General features: G+C 39.5%; 1 protein-coding gene across 2 annotated transcripts in view; it reads right to left on the minus strand.

Moving 5' to 3' along the window:
• Positions 1–3,535: 3,535 nt before the first annotated feature.
• The window catches only part of LOC113008735 (ankyrin repeat and BTB/POZ domain-containing protein BTBD11-A), a 255,693-nt gene continuing 233,072 nt past the window's right edge, over positions 3,536–26,156 (minus strand). For both annotated transcript variants that reach the window (XM_026146397.1, XM_026146398.1), the window contains 9 exons: positions 22,322–22,457; positions 17,801–18,033; positions 14,746–14,924; positions 14,360–14,465; positions 8,026–8,128; positions 7,840–7,921; positions 6,726–6,794; positions 6,508–6,621; positions 3,536–5,062 (listed from right to left, as the gene is read on the minus strand). In XM_026146397.1, coding sequence (XP_026002182.1) covers positions 4,832–5,062; positions 6,508–6,621; positions 6,726–6,794; positions 7,840–7,921; positions 8,026–8,128; positions 14,360–14,465; positions 14,746–14,924; positions 17,801–18,033; positions 22,322–22,457 — 1,253 coding nt within the window. In that variant the 3' untranslated portion in view covers positions 3,536–4,831. The remainder of the gene's footprint in view (positions 5,063–6,507; positions 6,622–6,725; positions 6,795–7,839; positions 7,922–8,025; positions 8,129–14,359; positions 14,466–14,745; positions 14,925–17,800; positions 18,034–22,321; positions 22,458–26,156) is intronic.

Below are 26,156 nucleotides of genomic sequence, written 5' to 3' on the forward strand. Positions count from 1 at the left end.
TTTTTTGGCTAAGTCCACACACAAATCTTTTTACGCACACACAAATTCTTTTTACACATACAAAACTGATTTACAACCACAATTTGAGCCCATAGCAAAACTACAAAAAAAAAAGTTCTGTCCAAATAAAATATAAGCAGCTGAAAGATGGGGAAATCTCGGCTTGTTCTATTTTTCGTGAATAAACGCACCATCATGGAGAAAAACATTCCAGAGACGAAGCGAAATAAAATCGGAGACCTTTAATATGATTTAACCTGTGGTCTTTTATTAGCTGTCCACAAAAGCATGTCATGGAACGACAGAAACTGTAGCACGAGTGTAACATTCCTTTTTGTTGTTATACTCCACCACATCCCTGCTCCTCACACCATGTATAATTTATATTTCATATATATATATATTTTGTACAATATACATGTTCTCATCAAAGGAAAAGAAAAAAAAATGCAAAAGTTCATCCCTCCCCCTCGGTTGGGTGTGAAATCTAGTGAATATCCCATGCACGTTTTCACTGCATCTAGGAGAAGTGTCGTTTATTAGGAACAAGTATGCAGGCAAATAAAGGGGAGGGTCTCGGTGGACGAAGCTGGTGTATAGAGCACATTCTCAACAACATTAAACAAGAAGAGCCATGCGAACCGACACTTACTCTACAGCTTGGACCCAGTTTGGAATCAAAAGCGCCAGTACAGGGGCTAAAGTTAGTCTTTTGCTAATGGCGTAACATTAAGACAGATTTTAAAAAAGGATTGTTTTTTCCTCTCTATTCTAATGTCAAAGCCATATATGTTTCTTTGAAAAAAAAAAAATCACAAGACTGAAACTTAAGCTCACAGTTGAAATACTAATGCTTTTCGATTGAGAGAGAGAGAGAGGCTACAGTAACACTGGCACAGAAAGTGCTTGACATCATTGTGAACCTTTTCACCTCTGCGGAGACAAAAACGGCTTGCATCTTTTAAAGTTACGTTTCACATTTAAGAAGCGAGTGTGGTGAGTCGACATCGTGACTGTCAGCTTCCTCAAAGGGTTCACGGTAAAAATGAACACCACGGTGGCAAAACAGTACATGAAGGGGCGTCACAAAAGAGACAGAAATAATATTCATATATATTCAACCTTCTGTTTCAGTCTCAGTCACTCGTATATAATCGTCTTTCAGCTCATTATACTCCATCTCCTGTGGCATATTGCACATCATACCACTGAAAGTAATACAATTTAATGGAAATATTGCTTAATTTTTAAAACTTTAAAGTTTATATTTATATATCTCTATATATTCTTTTCCCTTTTGTAAAACAAAATAGCGGAATGTAAAATAAAATATATCATGCCGTGTATGTAGGTAAGAAAATAAAGCTGTAGGATAACATCTGTACTTTCTTTTCTGTAGCTATTTACAGCTTTGTGTCAATGTGTGTGTGCGTATATGCCCAAATCTCTCTCTCTTAAAATGATTTGCAGGAACCAAAACAAATAATATCATTATTTTTGGAACGTGCTACAGTTTTTTAAATGATACCTTCCGATTACAGGAGGAACAACCACCACAGAGTATGAGGACACTTGAACGATGTTTGCATTGTTTAGCCAAAGTGAAGCATCTGGTTTCCTTTTTTTTTTGGTTTCTCGCTGGATTGGAAAACTTTGCACGTTTGCTGCACTGTTACATTCATGAAATACACTGTGTGGTGTGCGATTTCCTTAGAGGGAGAGAGGTACCGGTTACATCGGATGGGTTCGATTAAAACGTTCTTTTGAGCAGCAGAGCTGACAGTTGTTTACATTTGGTCCTTTAAGGAGTGAGACGCGTTATTTGATGCAATCACAGGGATAAAAAGGTTGAATTATTGCACACTTTGAGCACTGAGTTTAAATTTCCACTTTTTTGGATGCGAATTAAGAAAATTCACTTTTACATAAAAACCACCAGTCAACCAAGTCCTCCAACCCCCAAACCATCTTCTGACCTTTTGAACATTTTTTGGGTATTGATAAAAATTGGTAGATATGCGTACTTGTTTTCCAGTTAAACTGTCCTCAGATTTGGTTGAACTTCTGTTTTTAATCTAAAAATTTGGCGCTTTCCTGAACCGAAGTTGACATTCATGCGAAATAAAACGGCAGCGGCAACTTTTTTTAAAAAATGTTTTGATTAATCTCTGAGAAAAATAATAAACAAATTTAATTTCAGAGTTACTGTTTGTTTAAAACATATCAGAACGGGAAAGTTTATTTTCCTCCTCACCTTAAATTGAGCTTTTAACCGCTTTCATCTGCACACTGCGCTCATTTTTCTTGGTAGTCATAGTTATCATCTCCCGTTTTTTTTTTTTTTAATATATAGGCTTGTTTTTTCTTCACACAGTTTTTAAATCTATCCTGATGATTAAATTAAACTAAAATAAAACAATTGTTTAGTATTTCAAAGATGTGTCACTTTCATTTGCTTTTTAAACTAATTTCCAGAAAGGAAGGAGAGGAAAATACAAAGCAGTTGGTGTCCATAATTATGAACGCACATTGAAAGCTGTGGAAAGATATCCCACGTGCCTACTTGGAGGATGTGTGCATAGCGACTGCAGAAGTCCGAGTATCTTCCACAGGACTGCCCACACAAATTCTTGAGTGGGTGCTCTGATCATGAAATTTATGAGGTTTATGCTGCCATCCTTCTGGATCACTGCTGTAACTCTAAAAGTGCTTGTTTCATTTTCTTTTAGTTTGAGCAACTTCACACATCAGATGCATCAGGTTGTTTTATGGAATCTACTATTTTAGTTTGGATTTACTAAATTTATTTGAAGCTAATTTTACACCTCAGCACTCACAGATTTACCCTCACCAGCCATACACCTTTCTAATATCGGGGTGAACACCTGCTTTCACAGATTCAACAAGGTGCTGTTGTTTACTCCAAATTCTGACCCTTTCGCCTGAATGTTGCAGCAGAAATCGAGACTCATCAGACATTTAACGAGCAGTTGAACTGGATAAAGTGGCTGTGTAAGTCAAATAACATCGTCTAAATTTACCCCATTTAGACTTGCAATTAACATATGTCCAAACCACACAACATTTGGAGGTCTTATTTTACCGAGCTGCTTCATGGAGCAGCTCAGTCAAATAAACAGAACCCTGACGTGGGACGTGCCATGTTTTTTGACAAGTCCAACTAATTTCCATACTGATTACAAGCAGAGTGGAGAGACCGAGGATGCATTTTTATACCGGTTGTAAATGTAAAGACCCATAAATCAGATATGCATTGAGAGAACGTGTCCAGATACAGATGGCTGGTATAAATAGGGTAATTGTGCCTCTAATAAACTCAGTGCTCTGTGCAGGATTCAGCCTCTCCTTCGAAGAATTCATGTGGGGGTGAAGCCTTAAACAAAGAGTGACTTTAACATGCATCTCATGGTCTACCCCGATGGCTTAGAATATTATCTGAAAGAGCTCAAGTAATTTGAGGCAAAACCTCTTCAACACCTCACTCAGCCTACTCAGTCTACACAGAAAGCACACCTAAAGCAAAAACAGAGGAGTCATACGAACAGAGTAAACATGCAACTTTGCATAAACAAGACGCACAGCAGGGAGCACATTCAATGAGACTGGTGTCAGCAGCCAAGCGGGTGTGTGTAGGGGAGGTGGGGATACTGTACATCAGCTTACAAAAAACAAAACAAAAAAAACAATAACAAAAAAACTAACACTATGACTTTCAGAATGTATTAACATGCTTACTTTAAGCATCTTTAAAGAGAAAGTCCCTGCCAATTGAAACCCCCCCTCTCCAAATCCCGCTTTTGATCAGTTTTGCAGTGGATACAAAGTTAACAAGCAGCGTTTTCCCCTTACTTCCCCTTGCGAAAGTGGTCCGTGAAGTAATATCTGCATAAAAAGCAACACCAGGGGTCAGCTCAGTTGACAAGATGTCATGCAAAAAAAAATACCAATAATAGTAACAATAATTTTTTTTTTTTTTAAAAAGAGTCGTCCGTGGGCGTTATCGCAAGTTAATTTCCCAGTTGGGCATCCATGTTTCAAGCATAAGTCAGCATAGATTTCACTGAGTGGGCCGTCTTTAGTCGAATGAGTGCCGGCCGCAGTGTCAGCCACGGTGGAAGTTCCTGTGATCAGTTTGGCCTCTGCACACAGTAGATATAACACAGTGAATCCAACATAGAAGAGACAGAATGAGATGTAAATAAGAGCCACCTAAAAGTCCGCCTGCTGGCTTTGCTACTAATCACTTTTATTGGTTGTATAGAAGGGTTATATCTAGATTTTGGCATGTGTAATGGCATCCACTTCCATAAAGTATTATTGTTTGTAAACCACAGTCTCATTTCGCAGATGATAACGAAGCTGCATTTATTGAGTTAAAATTCTACTCTACCTTTTTGAGTGAAAAACAGTGTACAGTAGCCTATGTATTTCATGCACGTATCCTATATGAAATACAATAGAAATTTTTTAGAATCATGGTTAGAGCTAAATGATACTGTTGGGTCAAGGCAGTTCTGTTTTTTTTGTTTTTTCTTGTAGGTTTTTATTACTCTTCAGGGTGTGGAGTGACCGATGGGAGCCACAGGGCAAAAGAGTTCAAGGTCAGGAAGTCGCAACATGAACCCCCATTGAGCTGCAACAGGCAGAATTAAAGGGAATTCCTGACTTAAAAACATCCGACAGCTCCTCTTCATCAGCAGGGTGGGTGCTTGGTCAGGGGAAAACGGGGAAGTAAAGCGGGACGCTGGATGCTAAAAGTGGCATTACATGGATGCTGTGGATGGATCGAAGGGCTCCGGTGAGGATGACGTCACACCACGGAGCCCTTGGAGGTGGAGAGGTGGATGGAGTGGATGCGTGCGGCCAGAGTCTTCTCCAGGTCGTGGAGGATGTCGGAGCAGATGCCGGGGCTGGACACGGGGCTCTCGGCGGGGGAAGGTTCGTACAGGAGCTGCTTGAAGCCATCGAGTTCGATCAGCAGCACCATGTTCTTCAGGAAGTAGCCCTCGATGAAAGCCGTCAGCTCCGTGGCACCAAGGAACTACAATGAAAATGAAAGATGAAAGGAATGTGTGACATTAGCAGCTTTCAAATTCTGATTATATATAATTTTGCCAATATTCCAGTCATATTCCAGCCCAAAATTGGTAATTGCTTTTTAAGAACAGTCATCATTATTATCCCAGTGTTTGAACCTTACAATAGCAGCTATTAATCTGTCAATCTAGCACTTTCTTTAAATATCTTTAATTAGTTTACTTTGAACAACTAACAGGGTATTTTTATTCCAGTACTCAGGCGGGAAGATGGAAATAAAGGTGGAATTTTCAGCTCGAATTTCCCCACTTGGAAAGTTGTAGAAACCCCACAAACACCAACTTCACAAAACTGTAAAACCGGTACTCTGTACTACCACTTTTAGCTTCTGAGCTAAAAGCAACACAGCTTCTAATTAGGTATTCACTTTAAAATAAAACTATTATCCTGTTTTACAAGTTAATTTGTCAATGCACCTTTTCTGCAATGTAACTTAATAAAAAATATACAGCAAATGTCAACAAACTGAGCAACATTAACACAATATAAGCAAGACAAACCCTGAGACTGGAAAATAAAGCCAGTGTATATAAGGGCCATTTCTTTAATGTCCATGTGAGGTTCCCTTAAAAGTCAGTCAGTTGCCATTGACTCCCATGTTTTAATGCTGTTATAGCAAATTTTACGTTTTACAAATGTATACGTTATTAATGGTTTAATCACACTGCCATCTAGGCTTCATCACAGAGTCCTGGAGATTAGCTGGAGACCGCCTGGCAACCTCTGATTGCTGAGGAAAAAACATGTATTTCCTGTTCGGTTGGTCAGTGATTGCTCACAGATTAAATCTGTTACCTTCTTGTGATTGTGTTGATTACCTGCCGGTTACCTTGGTCCCCTGTTGTTTCCATGGATGATGCCAACGTGTCTGCAAACAGTGGCAAACTACTTCTACTACCACCAAGTGGTAGTAAAGTCTGAAATGCTACGTCTCACTACTGCAATCAATACATTTAAAAATCGCAACTTTTCCTTTGAAGACAAGTGGGTATGCTTTTCTGGTACGCATTGCACTTTCCACAGTTTCACTACTGCTCTGCAAGTAGTTGGCAAGTGTTTGCAGACAAGTCTGTGTCTTCCATGCACCAAAGCATTATTATTATTCCCTATTCTCAGTTGAGCCTAGCATGACTGCGGCTCAACTGAACGTCTTGATCGTGTCTGGTGTGTCAGCCCATGCATAAAGTTTTTGTTCCACTTTGTTCCATTTGTCATTTGAGTCACTGCTAATACAAAAATATGAGAGCAGCTTGAAAAATAGTGTGTGTGGTGGTTGTATTGCCAGTCTGCAATTGTTAATTAATGGCATGTTTGCACCTTATGTAAAAATTCATTACACAAACCCCTCCCAGTATGTAAATCAGCTGCTAGAGACCGTAAGCCTCCCACCTTAGCGTGTTTGTAGAGGTCCACACAGGTTTCGGTGGTGATGTTCTTGGAGCAGATGATCTCACAGTGTCTCTGAAGGGCCTCTAGTTGGAAGAATTTGGCTGCAGACAGGAGCTACAGGGAACAGTACAGCCACACAGAATGAGGCACAGGACTCGGGATTAGAAATGTTAATACTCATGCTGTCACTCCACAGGCTTTGGTTAAGTCTTTCTTACCTCCATTACTTCAGTGTTGCGTATGTGCAGGGACTCGGTGCCTCCACAGTACAAATACTGCATCACCAACTGTAACAGAGAACAGTACAGGCTTCAGGTTATGAAGCTGATGAAGAGTACAAGAGGGACCCTTTTTTCTGTTGCTTTTTTTGTGCCTCTTTTTTGGCTCCATTCTGTCACCTGGAAAGTAATCCAGATTTGAATTACATATGTAAATTTAAGCATTTACATATTTTCACTGCTATCAAATACCTTCCCTGCATCCAGTGATATTTACTCTCATGTTTTCTTTTTATCGCCATTTAAAAAGGAACAAGCATTCAATCAGTAAAAATAAAGAGCAGACCAGAGATAAACAAGTCCCCAGCAGGACTGGAGAGAAATTGAAAGAGACAAGGGGAAAGAAATGGGAGGGGGAAGCTCTGGGGCCGCAGTTTAATTGTGTCTTCTGTAGCCTCATGGATACACCCAGTGGAAAGCTAAAAGATAAAGAACATCCAGAAAGCGAGCAGGAACAACATTTCCAACATTTTAGCAGCCGCCAAGCCGGTTCAAGCTCACGTTTCTGGGCTCTGGGTTTACAGCTAATGCGAATCATTTAAAATCAGAAATGTGCAATACTGCTGACAGACTTCATTTAACCCTTTTCCAAAAAGATTCATGCCATTCCCACAGATGTGCACAAATTGGGTCAGCCTTAAGCTTCATACGGTAAAGTTGGAGTTATATACTTTCTGTGTTTGAGAATTAAATGGATTTCTTAATCTCGATTGTTTAACTATGTACCTAACACCATTCCTTCAGAATAAAACAATCAAACGTGGAGCCTGTTCTTATACTCATAGGGGACGATGAGTGTTGTGGGTCTGGTTGAGAGTGGGAATAGGTTTTGTATGCACTGAAATCTTTCTTCTCTCACCCCAGAGAAGAACGGCAGACGGCTGCCTTCTCCCTGAGCCTGGATCTGCTGGAGGTTTCATTTCCGTTAAGAGGTAGTTTTTCCTTCCCACATACATTCTACCGTACAATATAAAGTGACTTGAGGCAACTGTTGTTGTGATTTGGTGCTGTAAAAATAAAACGGAATTAAATTGAACTGAAATAAACGTCTTACATGGAAAATATTGTACTTGACATGGCTGATCTCAATGCAGGTGTTTTCTGCTGCTGGTCGGTTTTGCAGCAGCGACTTGAACCTAAAAACAACAACAACAACAAAAAACAGATAAATTCTACATTATTTTTCCCATCGGTGCGCTTTTGTTTTACAAAATAAAATAGGAGCAAAGTTTCAGGTTACCTGGGTGAAGCTGTAAACAGCAAAACTTTATGTGCATAAAATGGTTTCCCCTCCACCAGGAAGGTAACATCAGACATCTCCTTGTTGTTCAGGAAGTGGGGGTCTAAAAAAACACAAAAGAAAAAAAAAGAGATTTATTCACGTCTCCCACACAATGCATGCAGAGCAGCAAACAGCAGAAGATTAAGCTAATGTGGCCATTAATTACCGCAAGGCTGATTCATCACGCGCCTATCAGTGCTGAATTATCAAATCGCGTTAGCATTCCTAAACGGCAGGGGATTTGCATTTGATATCCGGTGTTTGCATCCTCGAGTGCATTTCATTCACTGCACACAAATCAAGTGATTTAAAGCACTTTATTTAAACCCTGCCAGTAAATGATCAGCAGGTGGCGCTGCAGCGCCGTCACTGAATGTTTCTCTTCTTCCTCGTTTCTCTCAAAGAAATGTCTAAAATAAAGTTTGAGGTGTTAATGGACGATTTGGTTCATTACAGACAAGTGGACCCATTTTATCTGCACATAGAGAAGGGTCATTCCTACTATTCGGTGCCATTTCAGTGTGATCACTCTTCATCAAAAAATACAAAATTTTGAATTATTTTAACATTTCATCTAAAAGAGGGATTTTCAACCTATAAGAAAAATGTATTGGTCCAGCTAAGGATATTATATTATAATATTTTTTAAAATCAAAGTCTTTACCCATGACGTGCCAAATGTCCACCCTGTTACAGGACATTCAATTTTCTATTAATAACTGTTTTGAATACACAGTTATAGTAATATTTACATTTTCTAAAAGCTACAATGTCCCTTTTTAAAATCTGCAAGGAAATTTCAAGGAAGTATTTTAAACAAGCATTATATTGAAAGAAGACAGGTTCAGTTTTAAGACAGTGTAATTTCAAAAGATTGTTTTTAGATTCAAAGGGAATATAAAAAAAAATTGGCTCCATTTTTAAGTAACTTAATTTTGCTGATTCATTCCCTCCCAATAACCAAAGAGACATGCATTATGTTTGTTGATTTGATTTAATTAACAAAAGAAACACACAGGTAACAGGGTGGACATAACATCAGTGACAAAAAATACCACCTTAAAGAAACTTTGAACACCTTCACCATGCCCGTCCAACCAACACAGGTAGATACATGTCCACATTAAACAAGCAAATTTTCACTGTACACCCAACATAATGAACATTTTTCTCACACATTTTACCTATGCAACAGACCAGCAACTCCAGTTTTTTTCAAGGAAATCCCACACTTTCCTCTCCAGCTGAACTGACCCCTCTTATTCAAAGGTGTTGGTTCTTTCATCAGACACACAACCTGGTCATCCCTATACCAGGTTATGTCCTCACGTGGACTTGGCCAGTGGAACTTGTTGGTCCCGTTCTTGTGCATGCATTTCACTTTAACATCCTCTTCAACCTCCAGAATGATTCCTGGGTAGGGTTCACCATCGTAGTTGATAATGCACCACTGACCAATATGATCTTTTGTGATGTTCTCAGGCCGGGTTGGTCCCTCAGTGCAATGTGGACTTGCCTCTTGACTAAGGCTTATCTCCTTCAGGCCATAGCATTCACAGTCCAGTACACCTTTGTCTGCCTGGCAAAGGCAGGTTATGTCCCTGTATTTTATTGTTCCTGGAGAGAAACTGAGTACTTGGTGGATTTTCATGGTTCCTTTGACCCTCTGCTTTCTTTTCCTTTCTCGCCACTGCTTTCTCTGTGCTCTCTTCTGTCGTTCACTGAGATCTGCCACTTTCTTTTTTTTCCCTTCCTCTCTGTCCTTTCTCCACTTCTCTTTTGAGATATATCTGTCTTCTCTCAGGGTCAGCATCACGATGTGCTCGGTAGCGCCGCTGCTTCTCCGCAGCAGACATTGGTGCCATTCCCTGAAAAATGTATACTATTCAAAATCTTCTAAAAGTATATATATACAGGTTAATAATAATTACCAATACACACTTTTATAAATAACCCTAAACACTAAACTTCTATCATCTTACGTCCCCCCTGTTACCATGTGTCCCCCCTGTTACAGTGCATAGCAATAACAGGGGTGACGGTAACAGGGGGGAGATTTTATGCTAAACTTAGCCATTACTACTAGTATGATGAACAACAAGCTAGTACATGGTGACCACTAAGAACCATTTTTAACATGTTTATTAGCCATATTATAAAAATGACAAAAAAAAAAATTGTTTCCACTATTAATAAGCGTAACAGGTTGGACGTGTTATGCTTTGCCACATTACAAAATCTTGCTAAAACATTGAAAAAAGGGTTGATTAAAGAGTGGTACTTACTCGTCTTCTTCTTGAAAGTTTTCCCTCCAAAATATGTTACATCCGGGAGTGTCATGTGACTAAAAGAATAATCAGGTGATGTGTTCTATGGAATTCTTATCAGAGTAACAGGGGTGACAGTTGATTCAGGGACACATTTTTTTTAAAGATTTTAAGTATTAAACATGCATTAATAATAAAAAAGAACATTTGATGAGGAACATTAGAAATAAGCCAATCCAGAAATGATGAAAAATCTAGATTTTTTTTTTTTTTAAGTTATATTTGTAACTGAAGTCGAGCAAGCATCACTGGGGACATAGTACTTTAGTGACTTGTGCTAAAATAAAAGTAATTTACTTTTAATGTATTTATCCTGTGTATATATCAATGTGTTCTATGGTAGAGGACCTCTCCTCGAGCAACTGCATGTCTCATACAAGAAAAATGGTTTAGAAATAAGCATTAGACAAGTTTTACACTAAATATACCATATTATGTCATTAGGACTCAAATGGCACCGAATAGTAAGAATGACCCAGAAAATACTGCACGTCGAAATAAAAAAAAAATATATCAGATTACTTTTAAAATGAAACTCACTTTACAGTTTTGGACAGAAGTTTACATGCACCTCCTTATGGGCATGCACATCACGGTAATTCAGGGGTTTTAATTAGTTCTTTGAACTTAATATTTTCTTTTTCCAGGGTGAAATAATTGTACAGCATACATCTTTAATGACTTTAAATAAAAAACAAAAACAAAAATGAAAACACATTTTAATAAGAGTGTACCATCAAGTCAGTCAGACTCGTGGGATGTTGATCTGGTCCGGTACCTCGCAGAGGGGGTTGTCGATCACTTTCAGCTGCTTTGGGGTAAATCAAATTAGGAAGAGGAGCCCTAGAGGGGCAAAAACGAGACAACCCCCCGTCTATTTTTTCACTAGTTTTTGGCTAGGGTCAGTGTCACTACTAGAAGCCTGAGGTGATACCTGGACCCTACAGAGGCTACAGAACAACTCCAGGATGGCACATCAATTCGTGCCATGGCCAGAAGGTTTGCTGTGTCTCCCGGCACAGTCTCATGAGCACGGAGGAGATTCTAGGAGACATGCAGTTGCTCGAGGAGAGGTCCTTAAACATCGATAAGACAACTATCTGCTCCTTTGTGCAAGGAGGAACAGGGTGACCTTCAGCACTGGTGTGAATGTCTCTGATGAAACAATCGGAAACAACTCATGAGGGTAGCCTGATATTCCGGTGCTCACTGCCCAGCACCAGTGAGCCCAATTGGCATTTAAAATAGAATACCAGTCCACCACTGGCACTGTAGCTTTTCACAGATGAAAGCAGGTTCACCCTGAGCACATGTGACAAACATGAAAGGGTTTGGAGAAGATGCAGAGAGCATTATGCTGTTTGTAACATCGTTCAGCGTGACCGGTTTGGTGGTGGGTAGTGATGGTCTGGGGAGGCATATCCACTGTGGGACACACAGACCTCTTCAGGCCAGGCAACGGCACCCTGAGTGCCATCAGGTATCAGGATGAAATCCTTGGACTCCCTTTCAGACTCTATGCTGGTTCATGGCAATGCCCGGCCTCGTGTAGCGATAGTATGCAGGCAGTTCCTGGAGAATGAAGGAACTGATACGATTGATTGGCCCCCACATCTGCCTGACCTAACGATAGATTACCTCTGAGACATTATGTTTCATCCATCTCACGCTGGCAAGTTGCACCTCAGACTATCCAGGAGCTCCGTAATGCCGCAGGACACCATCCATTAATGGATTATTTAAGCCTGCCTAATGTTGCTTCACATCCTCTTCTTCTCCTTTTTTTCTGACATATTCACCGTCACGTTTTGTTATCACTGATGTTCGATGTATGTTTTATGTGTCTGCTCTCCCAATATTTTGCTGTGAACGCACACAGAAAGGCGGCGACGTCCCAGAACAGAGCCAAGCTGCTAAATATGAATTACTGTGATTCAAAACTATCCTTATTTGACCACAGTAGTTCAATGAGTTTGTGCCAAAAAATGAAATGCAACTTGGATTAAAACTAATTACATTTAGGTCCATAATTTGTTGGGCAGTGACACAATCTTTTGTAATTTTGCCTCTGTACTCCACAACAGTGGGGTTTAAAATCAAACAATCAAGATGCGATTGAAGCGCACACTCAGATGTAATTCAAAGGTTTTAACAAAAAGTGTCTCATTAACTGTTTAGGATTCACTGCCACAGTTATAGTCAGTCTTTGTTTGTGGGTCTCTCTGCATTCAGTGTTTACATCACTAACTGGAAAGTACGATGTAATGGACTGAGATCAGGTGACTGACTTAGCTATTGAAGAATTTATATTTCTTTACCTTGAGAAACTGAGATAAATTCATTTTCGGTAAACAGCAGTTTGCACCTTGTATTTCCATTCACTGAGGTGGTGCCTAAGTGTCCAATTAATCTAGTAAAAATGGCTGTAATCCTGCACTTCACTCACATCTCGATTGTTCGATTTTACACTTTTTTGACATACAAAAGCAAAATAACTAAAATTGTATCTTTGCACAACAAAATTATGGACTTTACTGTAATTTTACTTTGAACAAATATTGACAATCAGCTGCAGTAGTGACAGGTGATGACTCAAGCACCACAAGTAGGACTGAATACCACACACGCAATTCACTTTCACTTTGTCTCTGCAGCCGGACACAAAAACCTTTTTAAGAAGAGCAAACATTAAAGACCTTTGCATGTGAAATTCAAGGTTTTATTTAATCTCCCAAAGCTTCCTTTGAGGAAACTAAGGCTACGTTCACACTGCAGGCGAAAGCGCATCAAATCCGATTTTTTTGACCCTATGCGACCCATATCCGATCATGGTATGACAGTGTGAACGGCACAAATCCGATATTTTCAAATCCGACCTGGGTCACTTTCGTATGTGGTACTGAATCCGATACATATCTGATGTTTTAGAAAGCGACTGCTCTTTGAACGGTCATGTCGCATTAAATCCGTTTTTTACGTCACTGACACAAGACAGACGCCAGTTATCAGCTCCGGAGAAGATATCGCGAACGCTTCCTGGCCATCCAGTGTAGATGTCAGTGAAACTGTTGGGAAGACAACATTGGAGAAACGTGAACATTTTATTCGTACTGTATAATCTGCAGATTCTGACAGAAATCTGCAACTATCCTTTGAAGCACCGCTCCTCTCTAAAACAGCAATAAGGATCATCATTAGGCCATATGTAAATAACAAAATAACTTTATAACTTAAAGCAAAATTGGGAAACGTAAAGTCTGAAACAAGTCTTTATATTAACAGCCATCAGTCAAACAATATTGTTTGCTCTGGGTCTAAACAGAGCGTGTTGTGTGTGACGTCTTCTTTTGCGCATGCGGGCCGCTTTGAGGGTTCACGCTAGAGCGCGTTTGCTGTCACATTTTGTTTGTAGTGTGAACAAGCAGACAAAAAAACCCGGATTTGATCAAAAAATCGGAATTGAGCATTAAGACCTGCAGTGTGAACGTAGCCTAAGAAACCTTCAAATATACTGAATACATTTCTACTACTAGATAATGTTCATACAGCTCCTTAGAACACAAATAAAATCATTTTCTAGATAGATTTCCCCCAAAGTGGTGTTTTTCCAACAAACAGACAAAAAAAAAAAAAATTATTTGTGAAAATATTTTGAAAACATCAAGAAGATCTTGTTTCATTATGAGTTAATCTGATACTTCTTTGTCTATATGTGGCTTCTTCTGAAGCACAGAAGGATGCACTGTAAATAGGATTAAATCCATTTGTAAACCTTTATTTAATCACCTGCTGCAAATGTCAAAGGAACCTACAGATGTGACGAGGAGAAAAAGCGCGCTCTCTGAGCTTGAGGTAACTCCTCGCTCTAACCCCCCCAAAACACAACAAAAAATAGAGAGAATCTTCACCGCAGTCACATCCTCATCACACAGCAAATGTTAAGCATTAATAACTCGCTCTCTTACCTAAGCGCGAGGTCTGCTTCTTCTTGATCTCCGTCAGCTTAGGGATGGGGAAGGGCCCGTAGCACTGCGTAAAAATGACTGACAGCTGCTGACTTATCACCTCATTCTGCAGACACACACAAACACCAGTGAGGACAGAAACTTTACACATATTACAGTTTTGTGGCCTCGTTTTTTTCCATGAGCAATCCGGGACAAGAAATTATGCAAATGTATGATAATATGGTTTGAAGTGCACTAAATTTATGCAAACATGAGTGTTATTAATGTCGACCCAGCACATGGGCACAGGGAGGTTTGTATTCCCAGAAAGTGTGCCTTACGTTGTCTGATGTTCCTCTAATAAGCGTTTTGTTTACGTGGACATGAAAGAAAGCTCCAGTGACCTTGCTGGATCGGAGGATCTGGAACATGAGTGGCAGGCCGTGCGTGATCAGCTCCTCAGTGTACTCCTCCTCCTGGATGCAGCAGAAGTCTTTGAGCAGGCCCTGGATCAGCGGTCGGCGGTGCTGGATGAAGCAGGTACGCAGGGACTCGAGCCAGGTGTGCAGCGTCCAGGGAACACCTGGGAACACCAGCACACGGAGCGTGAATACACACAACATCCGAGAGCGAGCGGTTTCAAGGGCAACAGAACCGACCATGTTTCCATCACGTGATGGCGTTGTGGGAGGTGGAGGACGATGGCATGGTGGGTGTTTGGATTAAGGGTTTCAGTGAGAATAGAAAAGCAGCACCTGAATGTAATTAAAGAATGCTCTGTTAAATGTGTTGGACGTGAATGAAGTTTAACTGACGAGATGAGCGGAAAATTTATCATCCAGGTATTTTCATACATGTATGTTTTATGGATTTTAAAATGGCTCATTTTTAAAAAGATTTTTTAAAAACTTAAAATATTGAAAAAAAAAAAAGTCAACAGGGAAATGGTGGGACTGAAAAGCCCAGTCTGGAGGTGGCAGGTTTATATTTCTGGTAGAGGTGTGGTCCCTTGCTCAGGGGCAGGGGAGCGGTGGTGCAGTGAGCTCAAGGGCAGTGCCAAGGAGGTTGGTGGGACAGGTGTGCGGCATTAACTAACGAGGTCTCTCCCTAGATAGATAGATAGAAGCCGGAGGAGGGGTGTGTGCTGTACACCAGCTGAAAAGCTACAGGATGTAGGTGCCAAACCTCACAGAACTGCCAGCAGTGTGTTCTCCTAATAAAAAACTGACAAATAAACACGGACGGTGTGTCAAGTCGTCCTCCTTTTCTACAATATTGTTCAGCAAAAAGTTGTATTTTAAAACATATGGCACAACTTCTCAGTTGTTCAGGTCTGTCTGTCTGTGTGTTGTTTCAGGACAGGATTGCTCCTGCTAGCAAAGCTGGAAAAGCAGCATGAGTGGTTGTAATTACTGTCCAGACAAGAACCTTTACAACAGAAAAATAAAGCCAATTGGCAAAAACTACATTTCCTCTAATCCACTGTGTTAAAATGTGCAACCTAAAAGCACAAATTAATGACGTTTACAGCCTGATACAGGTGGGTTTTATTTGGATTTTATGCTTTGTGAGGGTAACTTTGTTTTTAAACTAGCTCATTAAGCCATAAAGTTTAGTATAAATTATGTCATTATTCCACTTTGAGGGATCTCTGTGAAGTTTTGTCTTCTTCAACACATGACATGAGTTGACTCTTCAGCTTCTCCGGCTGATTTAACCCCTCAAATACAGTCACATCCATAAGATCCTGGACAATGAAGACATTTAAGTAATTCTGCCTCTGTACACAGAGCATGTCAAAGGAGGATACAGACTTCAGGCAATCATTAACGCCAAGGGATTTTCATCCAGTTATTAAAAGCAATCCTTTTATTTCAGATTAATGCAAGTTACACTCCACTTTTGAGCCTCTGAAAATTGGGGACTGTGTGTAAAAAAAGCTGTCAGTGTGACATCGTAGGGCATCGTATTGAAAAAATAAATGTGTACGGCATGCCCTTCTATACGATATTACTCGGTATGGTTTTCTGAAAATTTTTTCAAGGTTAACTTCGACCTTGGCAATAAAGGTCAAGGTCAAATGCTTAGCCAGCTGGGTACTACATTATTGTTGGGAAGTTTTATAACGATCCATAAAAAATTGTTTGTTATGTAAAGATTTTACTGATCTTCACATTTAGTGTGACCTTGACCCAATTTTCACCTAAATTAAATCAGCTGATATTGTTATTCACCGTCACACAAAATTTGAACACAATATCTTGAAAACTTGACGCTGGACTGCTAACAAACAGACAAACAGACAAACAAACAGAACCGATCACATAAAAAAAACAAGATCACAATGGGAGAGGTTGAAGTTTGCACCTTTGTTTTTCTTTACAGGGGACAAATTTAAAAAAGGGAGAACTAATTTTTTTTTTTTTTTTTTTTTACTACAGACGTTGTGATCACGACTGGATCACAAACTAAAATTTTAACTATCAACATAGCGCTCACCACGCAACCACGCTTTAATGAAACATAAACGATGTGAGAAAATACTCCGGACGTTTGCATCCAGAGTTTGATTACATCTCTGCGCAATGGCCAAAACAGCAGCTCGTGTCCATCTTTTATGTACAGTTTGTAATTTTGATGTCAATTTCTCAGTTTTCCACACTTTAATATTTTTTAAAAAGAGTATCCCGGCTAAATAATCCAGCCACAGAAAATGATCTTAATCGTTACCATCATCTGCAAATTTTAAACCAATGTGGATAAGAACGTTTTAAAAGCTCATCACTCACAGATTAGCTTAAATCCTGGAAACATTGTGCCCACAGTTGTAGAAGCTGTGTACCAACACCCCTAAAGCTCGCTAATTAGCAGCTTATATCTCATGTGTAGTTTAACACTTTGGTTTTTTAACTGGTTTAACAAATGGCATATAAGGTGCTAATTGGTGACTTTTAGATGGTGCTGGTAAGTGGGTATGTTTTTACATTTGGACAGCTTACTACTTTCATCTGAAAATTCTTAAATCTATCCTTAAAAACCAACAATTGCAAAGTATCACCTGATAACCTGACAGTACAGAACAGCTACTAAATTGACTGTGAGGTTGTTTTGCTGACTAAAATCAATGAATCCTCATCAAAACCTAATCAGCAGACCACATAAGGTCTTGTGCTCAATGAGCTGGGGTGCAAGCTGATGATTGCCACATTTACAAAATGAGCACTGCCCGAGGACACAGTTCCGTCATCGTGCTCACACCTTCGACCGAGTTATTATCACCTCGGATATAAAAAGTCCTACTTGTGCGAGCGTTTCATGGTTGGATGAGTAGTTGGGATTTCTGAGGACGCGAGCACAGGACAGCACAGGACAGGACAGCACAAGCACATCTTCATGACAGCTGGAGGCAGCGGAGAGCGATGCATTTGTGCCAGTGAAGCATGCATTAGTAAATCTGACCTAAGCTGCGGATGTCTATGGTGATGTCCACATGGCCGTGCTCTGCGCTATGGTACATGGCCTCTCTCAGGGCCCTCAGTCTGGCCTTTCCTGTTCGCAGGGTCCCTCCACCATTGGCCTGGGGAGCCAACCTCTTCTCCCCTGGATCTGAACCCTCAGCTAGAATCTCCTCCAGGGACAGCACATCCCCCTTTTCTTGGTCTGAATGGGACAGGAGCTTCCGAAAAACATTCCTAGATGAGAGAAGAGAGATGAGACAAAATGACAGTGTCAGGGCGAGAGGTAAACATCTGGCCTGGGGTCGAATAATATGAAGGAAAGCTGTGAAATCAATGGTTTCAAGTTAGACACCCACAAGCTGCATTAAATCCACATTAAGCCCATTTGGCTCTGTAGCTCTCACTGGTGCTCACTCTTAATTGACTACAAATGTCCCATTGTACTCTGAACCTGCATCACCAGCGTGTAGGAGTGATAATATATGACTCTTACAGGGATCAGGCTGAAAAGAAAAACTGTTCCAAATCTCCAAATTTATTGTACTCCATCAACATTGCATTGGATCTGAGCAACACAGCGGCGCAGCAGTAACAGACGCCCTTCTTTGAGAAGAATGGACTCCAGCATGTAACATAAACAGCGTGATTGCGGCCTGATAATGCATCACTGCACCATCTGCTTCAGCGAGGAGGGTCTCGTTTGGAGTCCAAGTGCAGCAAATCATCATGTCCTGTTAGGGGAGGCTGTTTGATCATAAAATGTTGTTTTATTGGTACTAACATGCTGCTGGTTTTGTCAGGTTTGAGCAGAATTACAATGCATGCATGCATAAACCCAAACACTGCATATTCTCAGCTGCAGTAACCACCTCGATCCTTCTGGTTTCAGGCTTTTCACACAGTCTTAAACCTGCAGAGATTTGCTTCCACTCAGCAACAAGAGCATTACTGATGCAGATAAGATGTGGCTCACTGCCACCCAGAGGTGTTGGGTGGGACTGAGGTCAGGGCTCTGTGCAGACAAGTTCTTTAACAGAAACCTCTTCCTGGACAGAACTGTGCACAGGAGCTTTGTATGCAACAATTGTTTAAAAAAAAAAAAAAGAAAAAAAAAATGAATGGGTGCTTGCTTATGGGTCATATTTAAACTTTTAACTTAAGGCTTTTTTTTTATATGTATCTGTCCCAAATTATACATCCTGGCCCACTTTTTCACACCACAATTTTGTGGGTTCAAACATGGCCTCAGATTTAAAGTGCCCCAGCAAAAAAAAACCCAAAACAAAAACATGCAAGTGAGTTGACGAAACGTTTTTCATGTGAAGCTAAAATTTCACACCAATCTTTATATGTGTCCGCACTTTTTAGTGAAGCTCAAAGTACACAGTGATTTGGGATGGAATGACCCAATGTTATGATGACCAGAGACAGAAATATCTTTAAAATTTGTCAACTTTTAACATGAGAAATACTAGTTGCAAAAGCAAAGTAGACCGGCACGAATACCAGTACCGCTGGTCTTCTTAGATCTTCACTAAGTTCTTTGGACTTTCCTGTTGTTCTGATAGTTGGTCAATCCAGCAAGTGCTGTCAAACAAATCCTTTAAGCTGGAAAACAAGCTTAATGTTAGCTTACTTTATCCAATGAAAAACCAGTTCTAATGTATGTTGGGGGTTGTTGTCCTGCTGGAACACCCAGACCTGTCCAAGTTTCAAACGTCTAGCTGTTGATTTTAGGTGACAGTGAAGAATTTGGTAATTCCATCCACTTTGTGTAATGGAGCAGTACCACTGGCAGCAAACTAACACCAGAGCATGATGCTACCACCAGTGTGCTTTAAAGCTGGTATTTTTCGGTTTGAAAGACTCACCTTTACTCTTCCAAACATTGCTCCTGTCATTGTGGCCAAAAGGCTCAATCTTTGTCTCGTCTGACCATAAAACCTTGCTCCAGAAGACATATGGCTTGTCCAGGTGGGCAGCAGAAAGTTTCAGTTGAGCTTGAAGGTGTCCATTCTGAAGCAGGGGTTTATTTCTTGGTCACCTGCCTCTCAGTCCATGGAGATGTGAAACTCTCTTCACTGTGGACAGTGATGCTGATGTTCCAGCAGGTTTCCAGTTGATGGCAGGCTTGAGCCTTGATGGTTCCTGAACATCCTAATCAGTTACCTATCAGAGGTGACAGTTTGGGTCTCCTTCCAGAATTGGTGGTGACACATCCATATAACAATTGCTTGGACTGATGATCTTGGAATCTGCAGCTATTTACAAATGACTCCAAGAGACCTTCACAACTTAAATCTACAATCCTCCTTCTTAGATCTTCAGTGAGTTCCTTGGACAATGAGCGCCGTCAAACAAATTTGTTTCATGTTGGCAAAGAGAAACTACCAGAAGTCAATCATAATCACTAACAAGAACTTAATAGAGCTTGGCTTTGTCAAGTTAAAAAAACAACAACTGCAGAACCTTCATTTCCACTTATTAAAATATTTAGGTGACTGTATGTATACACTTTAATCCGTATGCATATTTTTATACTCTGTGTGGATCAAAGAAAATCCACAGTAAATGCACCCAACTCATGAACTTTTGAAGTCATTAAAGATGTTTACTTTACAATCATTCAACCCTGGGAAAAGAAAAGTTCAAAGAAGTAATTAAATCCCCAAAATACCATGAAATTCATGCCCATGAGGAGGGGATACAAACTTCTGCCCACAACTGTATTGTCTCTGAAATCCTACCTTCACCGTTTCCACCCTCACTAGAAACAAATATCTTGGATATTTTGATGAGTAGATAGCTGACAAGTTTAATGAATGCAAAGGCACAAAGAGGCTTAGTAAAAGCCCAGAATCCAAATAATTAGTCAGAAGATAGGCAGAAAGAAAAAAATACAGCAGTGAAGCACACGAACCACATGGGGAACAGGCAAAAGGCAAAAGTCCATTAAACATATAGATGAAAGACAGCAAGGAGTCCAAGGCAATAAAATACACAGGGAGGGAAAACTAGAAACAAGAAACCAGACTTGAAAGTGCCGAACCACTTGGCAGTGAGAACAAGACCATCTGGCGAAGAACAAAGGGAAGCTGGAGTCTAAACACGTACACTGGAGTGGGTGGTTAACGGACACAGGAGGGCAATTGGTGGATAGGGAACAGGTGTGGAAGACAAGGCAGGTGAAATTAAACTGGGTGAGGCGGACAGGTAACAAGGATGGAAAAAAAAAAATCCCCAAAAAGAGGAAGTAAAACTGACTGGAAAACATAAGAACTAGTGATTAAGGAAGGAAGTGCCAACAATGGATCACCATCCAGTCGATACGACATTCAGGAAACATTATTATTATCAAACCTTTTTTTTTTATTAGATTCAGTTTATTTCTAAAAATAAATACATTTTTAAAAAGTACAAAACCAAGATACGTCAGATGGTTTAAAAAATGTTTTAAATCTGAAAGATACTCAAGACCTACACCCTTATGTAAAAAAAACCAAGCTACAAACTAAACTTTATACAGGGCCGCCTCAATTTTCACACCTATGGATATGTGCACATAACAATAAAAACGAACACTAGTAATATCCAGATGACCAGAGTGAGAACCGAACAAAATGACTCATTTAGCGAATAAGTTCTTCCTCATATTCCTCATATACACAGTTTTTTTTTATACTGTAATCAAAGTCAGAAAAAGGAATATTTTGTTTTCCTTTCCAAAGATATGAACATTATCTTTATAGCTACACGGCCAGGATCCAGTTTATGTTTTTTAAAATGCGTCAAGTTTACAAGTTTACATCCAAGATGCTTTTTAATATAATCCACCAAACCACTTACGGACGCTGTCTTGGACATACTTGTAGCGTACACTCACATCTTCCTGTGCTCTTCTGCATGACTGCTTATGCTTTACATACATTCTCAAAGCCTTGTTTAATAACTCTGGCAACTGATAGACAAAATACCACAGGTAGAAATACTTGTGTGCTGGGGTCTTGGAACCTTCACTGTTAGCAACTAGCTACATTAATCCTTTTATTGTTTGCTTCTTGATGCTCGTATATGAACTTTATCTGATGTTAAATAAGAATGTCTAGTGTCTCACAGCCCTAATGCAGCTTTAACCTGCTCACATCACACTGCAGCATGACCATCACACTATAATTGATTGTCCTAATAATGCTGCATTGTGTTGTTGGCTTTCCACTCCACTCCATTTCCTGACAGCCCTCGCTGCTCTGAATGTTAATGGGCTCTGTCTTACTCAGCTGCAGGGAAATTATGTCAAACCGAAGCCACGAGAGCGGCCGAATAGACTGCGGCGCTTATCGCTGCCTGCTGTCCGACAGGGAAACTGAGATATCTGCCTCTCGTGTGCTGCAGGATTTTGTGAGAGGCAGATGGACCGGGGCAGAGTGTGTAAATGGATCAATACTGTGGTAATGGATACGTCTTGGCTGGCTGGAACTTGAGAGTGCATGTGTGTGTGTGTCTGTGCGATTGTCTGTGTCACCTGTGGCCATGTGCTGCTGCCAGGCTGAATGAGTTCATGTCTCCCAGCGGGGTGGAGGAGATGCCGTTTCGACACATGGTTCCAATCATGGGGTCAGCCCCTCTTTCCAAAAGCAAACTCACCAGCTCGAAGTTACCTAACGAGGATGACAGAGGGAAGAGATTAAAAAAGGGAGGACACACACACCCGCATTTGAAAGGTACAGCTTCAGTCCTGTGCATATATTAGAGGGCAAGAGCAGAGATGGGCAGTAACGCGTTACTGTAATCTGATTACTTTTTTCAAGTAACGAGTAAAGTAAGGGATTACTATTGCAAAATCGGTAATTAGATTACCATTACTTTCCCGTAGGAACGCTGCGTTACTGCGTTACTAAAACCGTGATTTTTTTGCAAGAATGTCTCATGACAGTGACGTAAGCGAGTGCGCCGTTAGTGACAGAAGCTGTGTGCAGATCAACAATGGATCACATATCGATTGTGGGAGAGAGTATGAGCGTGCAGCGTTTAAAGCGTGGAAGTACTGACCTTACTTTGAGTTTGATTCCATAAAAAGTGACAAAAACATTAGTGTCCGTTGTGCGTAGGAAGAAAACTTTTTACAGCGAAAAAAACCCCTAAACTTCCAAGCAAGCACCGAGTGCGCAACGACGTAATGGGAAACTCACAGAGAAACTCGCGGATTCATCAACTGACCGCGGCACACCTGCACCAGGTTAAACCTCCGCCTACCCCCAGTCCTGCTTTACAGGTGAAAATAGAGCAACAGGACCGCTGAGTCTTTGACTTTATTTATTTTCTGCTGTGTTTTACTTGCATCTATTTGAAAGAGTGAGTGTAAACACAAAAAATATTTTATTTTATGTGCTGGAATGTGCAGAAAATAGGTTTAAATGTTAAACTAATTTATTCAAGTCAGAGAATGTTGCAGATAATTACATTTTTGCTTGATGCATAAAGTTGAAAGATTAAAACTGATAAAACAAGTAAAAAAAAAAAGAGACTTTTCCATTTGATTACATTTTGTATGATGATTTATGCAGAAAAAGTAGAATTGGGCTGAAAGATCTATCGCTTTATCACCTCTTCAGGTTGTAAATCGTGTTTTTAAAAAGTAACTAAGTAACTAAGTAATTAATTACTTTTGAAAATAAGTAATCAGTAAAGTAACGGGATTACTTTTTTGGGGAAGTAATCAGTAATTAGTTACTGATTACTTTTTTCAAATAACTTGACCAACACTGGGCAAGAGTTACTATTTACTCCGAGGACACGAGCAGCAAATAATAAATGTAGGTAACGTTTGCTAATCAAAGCAGAAATTCAGCCACTATCCTCTTCAAAGTTTTACTTTACTCTATAGATTACTCCCTGAAGTCTCCGTCTGTCCCACTGCACTTGTCTATCTGTGATGTGACCACCTTAAATCCCTTAAACTATGTATTTGCTCATAGGCATGGTCAGTTTTACGGGTTACTAACAAAAGTTGTGCACAGTCACTGTGCTCTCTTTATAAATAGAAACAGTATTTTTTTCTCTTTACTCACTGGTGCAATGCCTTAGTAAATTTGGCCCAATATGGAAAAAAGTACTGGGAGTTGCTGCGATTCCTATCTATGTTTCGGAAATATATATATTATCAATATTGTGTTGTGTCTAAATCCAGTTTTGTTAAAAAGTTGTCTATGTATCAGAATTTTCAAAGTAGTATTTATTTTAGTTTCTTTTCATTGCTTGAAATTTGCACATTTTAGTCTTTTTAATTATTGTTTATAAAAGGCACAGGTCAGAAGTAAGATTTAGAAAAAATCACTGCTGTTGACTCACAGTGTTGTAGATATCCAAAGTCTCAAGAAAAACAAGTTGTAATGACATTTTTTATCAAACAATACAGATATTGTCTATATGTTTTTTAAATATATATGCACATAGTATTTAGTTTCAGTTAACTACAATAAACTTGTTATGTTTATATCTACATCTGATATAGTAGATGTATGTAAATACTCATTTTTTAAGGTATAAATTATTATTTATTTGTGCACATTTTATAGTCCAAGCTGGGTTTATGTCTCGGAGAGTTTTCTACTTAGCAGACCAGAACTTGACATTATCAGACTGGACACAGCATCAAACAAAACACCATAACCATGATGATCCAATTGGGGATCAAGACATCAAAACACGAGCCTGGACCTGCATAAAGTTATTCTGGGTCTTAGAAAGCCTCTCGCTCATTGCTGTTCATTAACAATATTAGCTTTGGAGCTGATCTTGATTTCATCCACATTTACTATTTAATGAAAAGGATGTGAAAAACATTTACTATCTGTGGTTGTATGTTTTAATCCCTTGTTACCATGGCAGTGTGACTTCCTACACCTCACCAAGCCACCCTTGGTAACACTTGTGAACGGATTTCAACTTGTTAGCAGGTCTGAATGTAGAGTAATGCAAATAAACTGGACAAATTCTATATGTGAGGTTTGCCACTTTAGAAGCTGAAAAGATGACCGTGTTTCCAAACTCTGACTGGTGCTGCAAAGGATTTAAACTGGCATCTTTAAAGCTTACTAATTAAAATAGTGTATCTTGCTTAATTGGTGTAGAAAACGAGCAGAAATCCCCAGAGCTGAAAATAAAGTCAGTGTCACAGCCTCTTTAGGCTTGCACCAAAAAACATAAAAATAAGCAGCCATTTACAACTCCTGCCCCCAGAAAACAAACAAACAAAACACACAGTCAAAAAATGTTGATTTACAAAACACTGAAAACGTAAAATACTGACAATGCCAAACTGAAGGTGTGCAGATTCATCTTGTTCACCAAGTAGGTGTACTAAAAGCCATTTGTCATTTTCTATGATAAAAAAAATAACACATAAAATTACATATACCAACATCTAGATTAGCCTTGCTAGCAAGTGTTACAGTGGGTTTATATTTTAAAATGAAGCCAATAAAAAAAAGTGGAACTGCATTTCCTCCAGCAGCCTCCAGAACTGACTATTTTTGACTAAACTGTCCAACTTTTATAAAGCAGACTTGATCTTACAAGATCCAGTGACTTGTTCGTAAAGTTAGCTAATAGTTTGATAAACTTCAAATTACCTCGTTAAACCTCATAGTGATCAGTGTTAAAGGTCTTTACCAGGTTTGAAAATCATCAGTACCAAAAAACTGAGCCCTTTAATGACCTTTAATGATGAGCTCTTTATTGTAATAGTTCAGTAATACTGAAATATACTAAAATAAGTCTTCTCAAGTAAGTTACTTTTGTTTTTTTCATGTCTTTTCTTAGCTAAAAATGGCAATTTAGTATAACAGTAAAGTAAATAGACTCAATACTTGAAATGTGCAATTCACTTGTATTTTTATTTTTATTCCTATTTATTCTATTTATCCCCTTCGTATATTTTATTTATATTGTCTCTGTATTTATATATATGTGTGTGTGTATAACTCTGTAACTTCTGTCGGTGCTGTGCTTTTTTGGAAATCGAATTTCCCAGAGGAACCCACCCGAGGGATTAATAAAGTTCTATCTAACCTAATCTAATCTAATCTAATCTAAAGGTACACCTTGCTAACAAAGTAAGCTACCACTTGCTAGCAAGGAGCTAGTCTCCCATCCAGACTTCTGTCCAGGAATGGTCACAATCACATAAAAAAAGAAAAGAAACAAAAAAAGAAACAAAAAATCTGAATGAGAAATTTTTTTTAAAAGCCCATAAACAAATGGCTGATGTCGCAGTAGCTATGTCCATCTTTTATTTACAGTTTGTGGATTTTTATATGGCCAGAGGGGCCGATGGCGCGATATGGCAGCCTCGCTTC

This window comes from Astatotilapia calliptera, chromosome 17, assembly GCF_900246225.1.
Source record: "Astatotilapia calliptera chromosome 17, fAstCal1.2, whole genome shotgun sequence".
Classification (NCBI taxonomy): Eukaryota; Metazoa; Chordata; class Actinopteri; order Cichliformes; family Cichlidae; genus Astatotilapia; species Astatotilapia calliptera.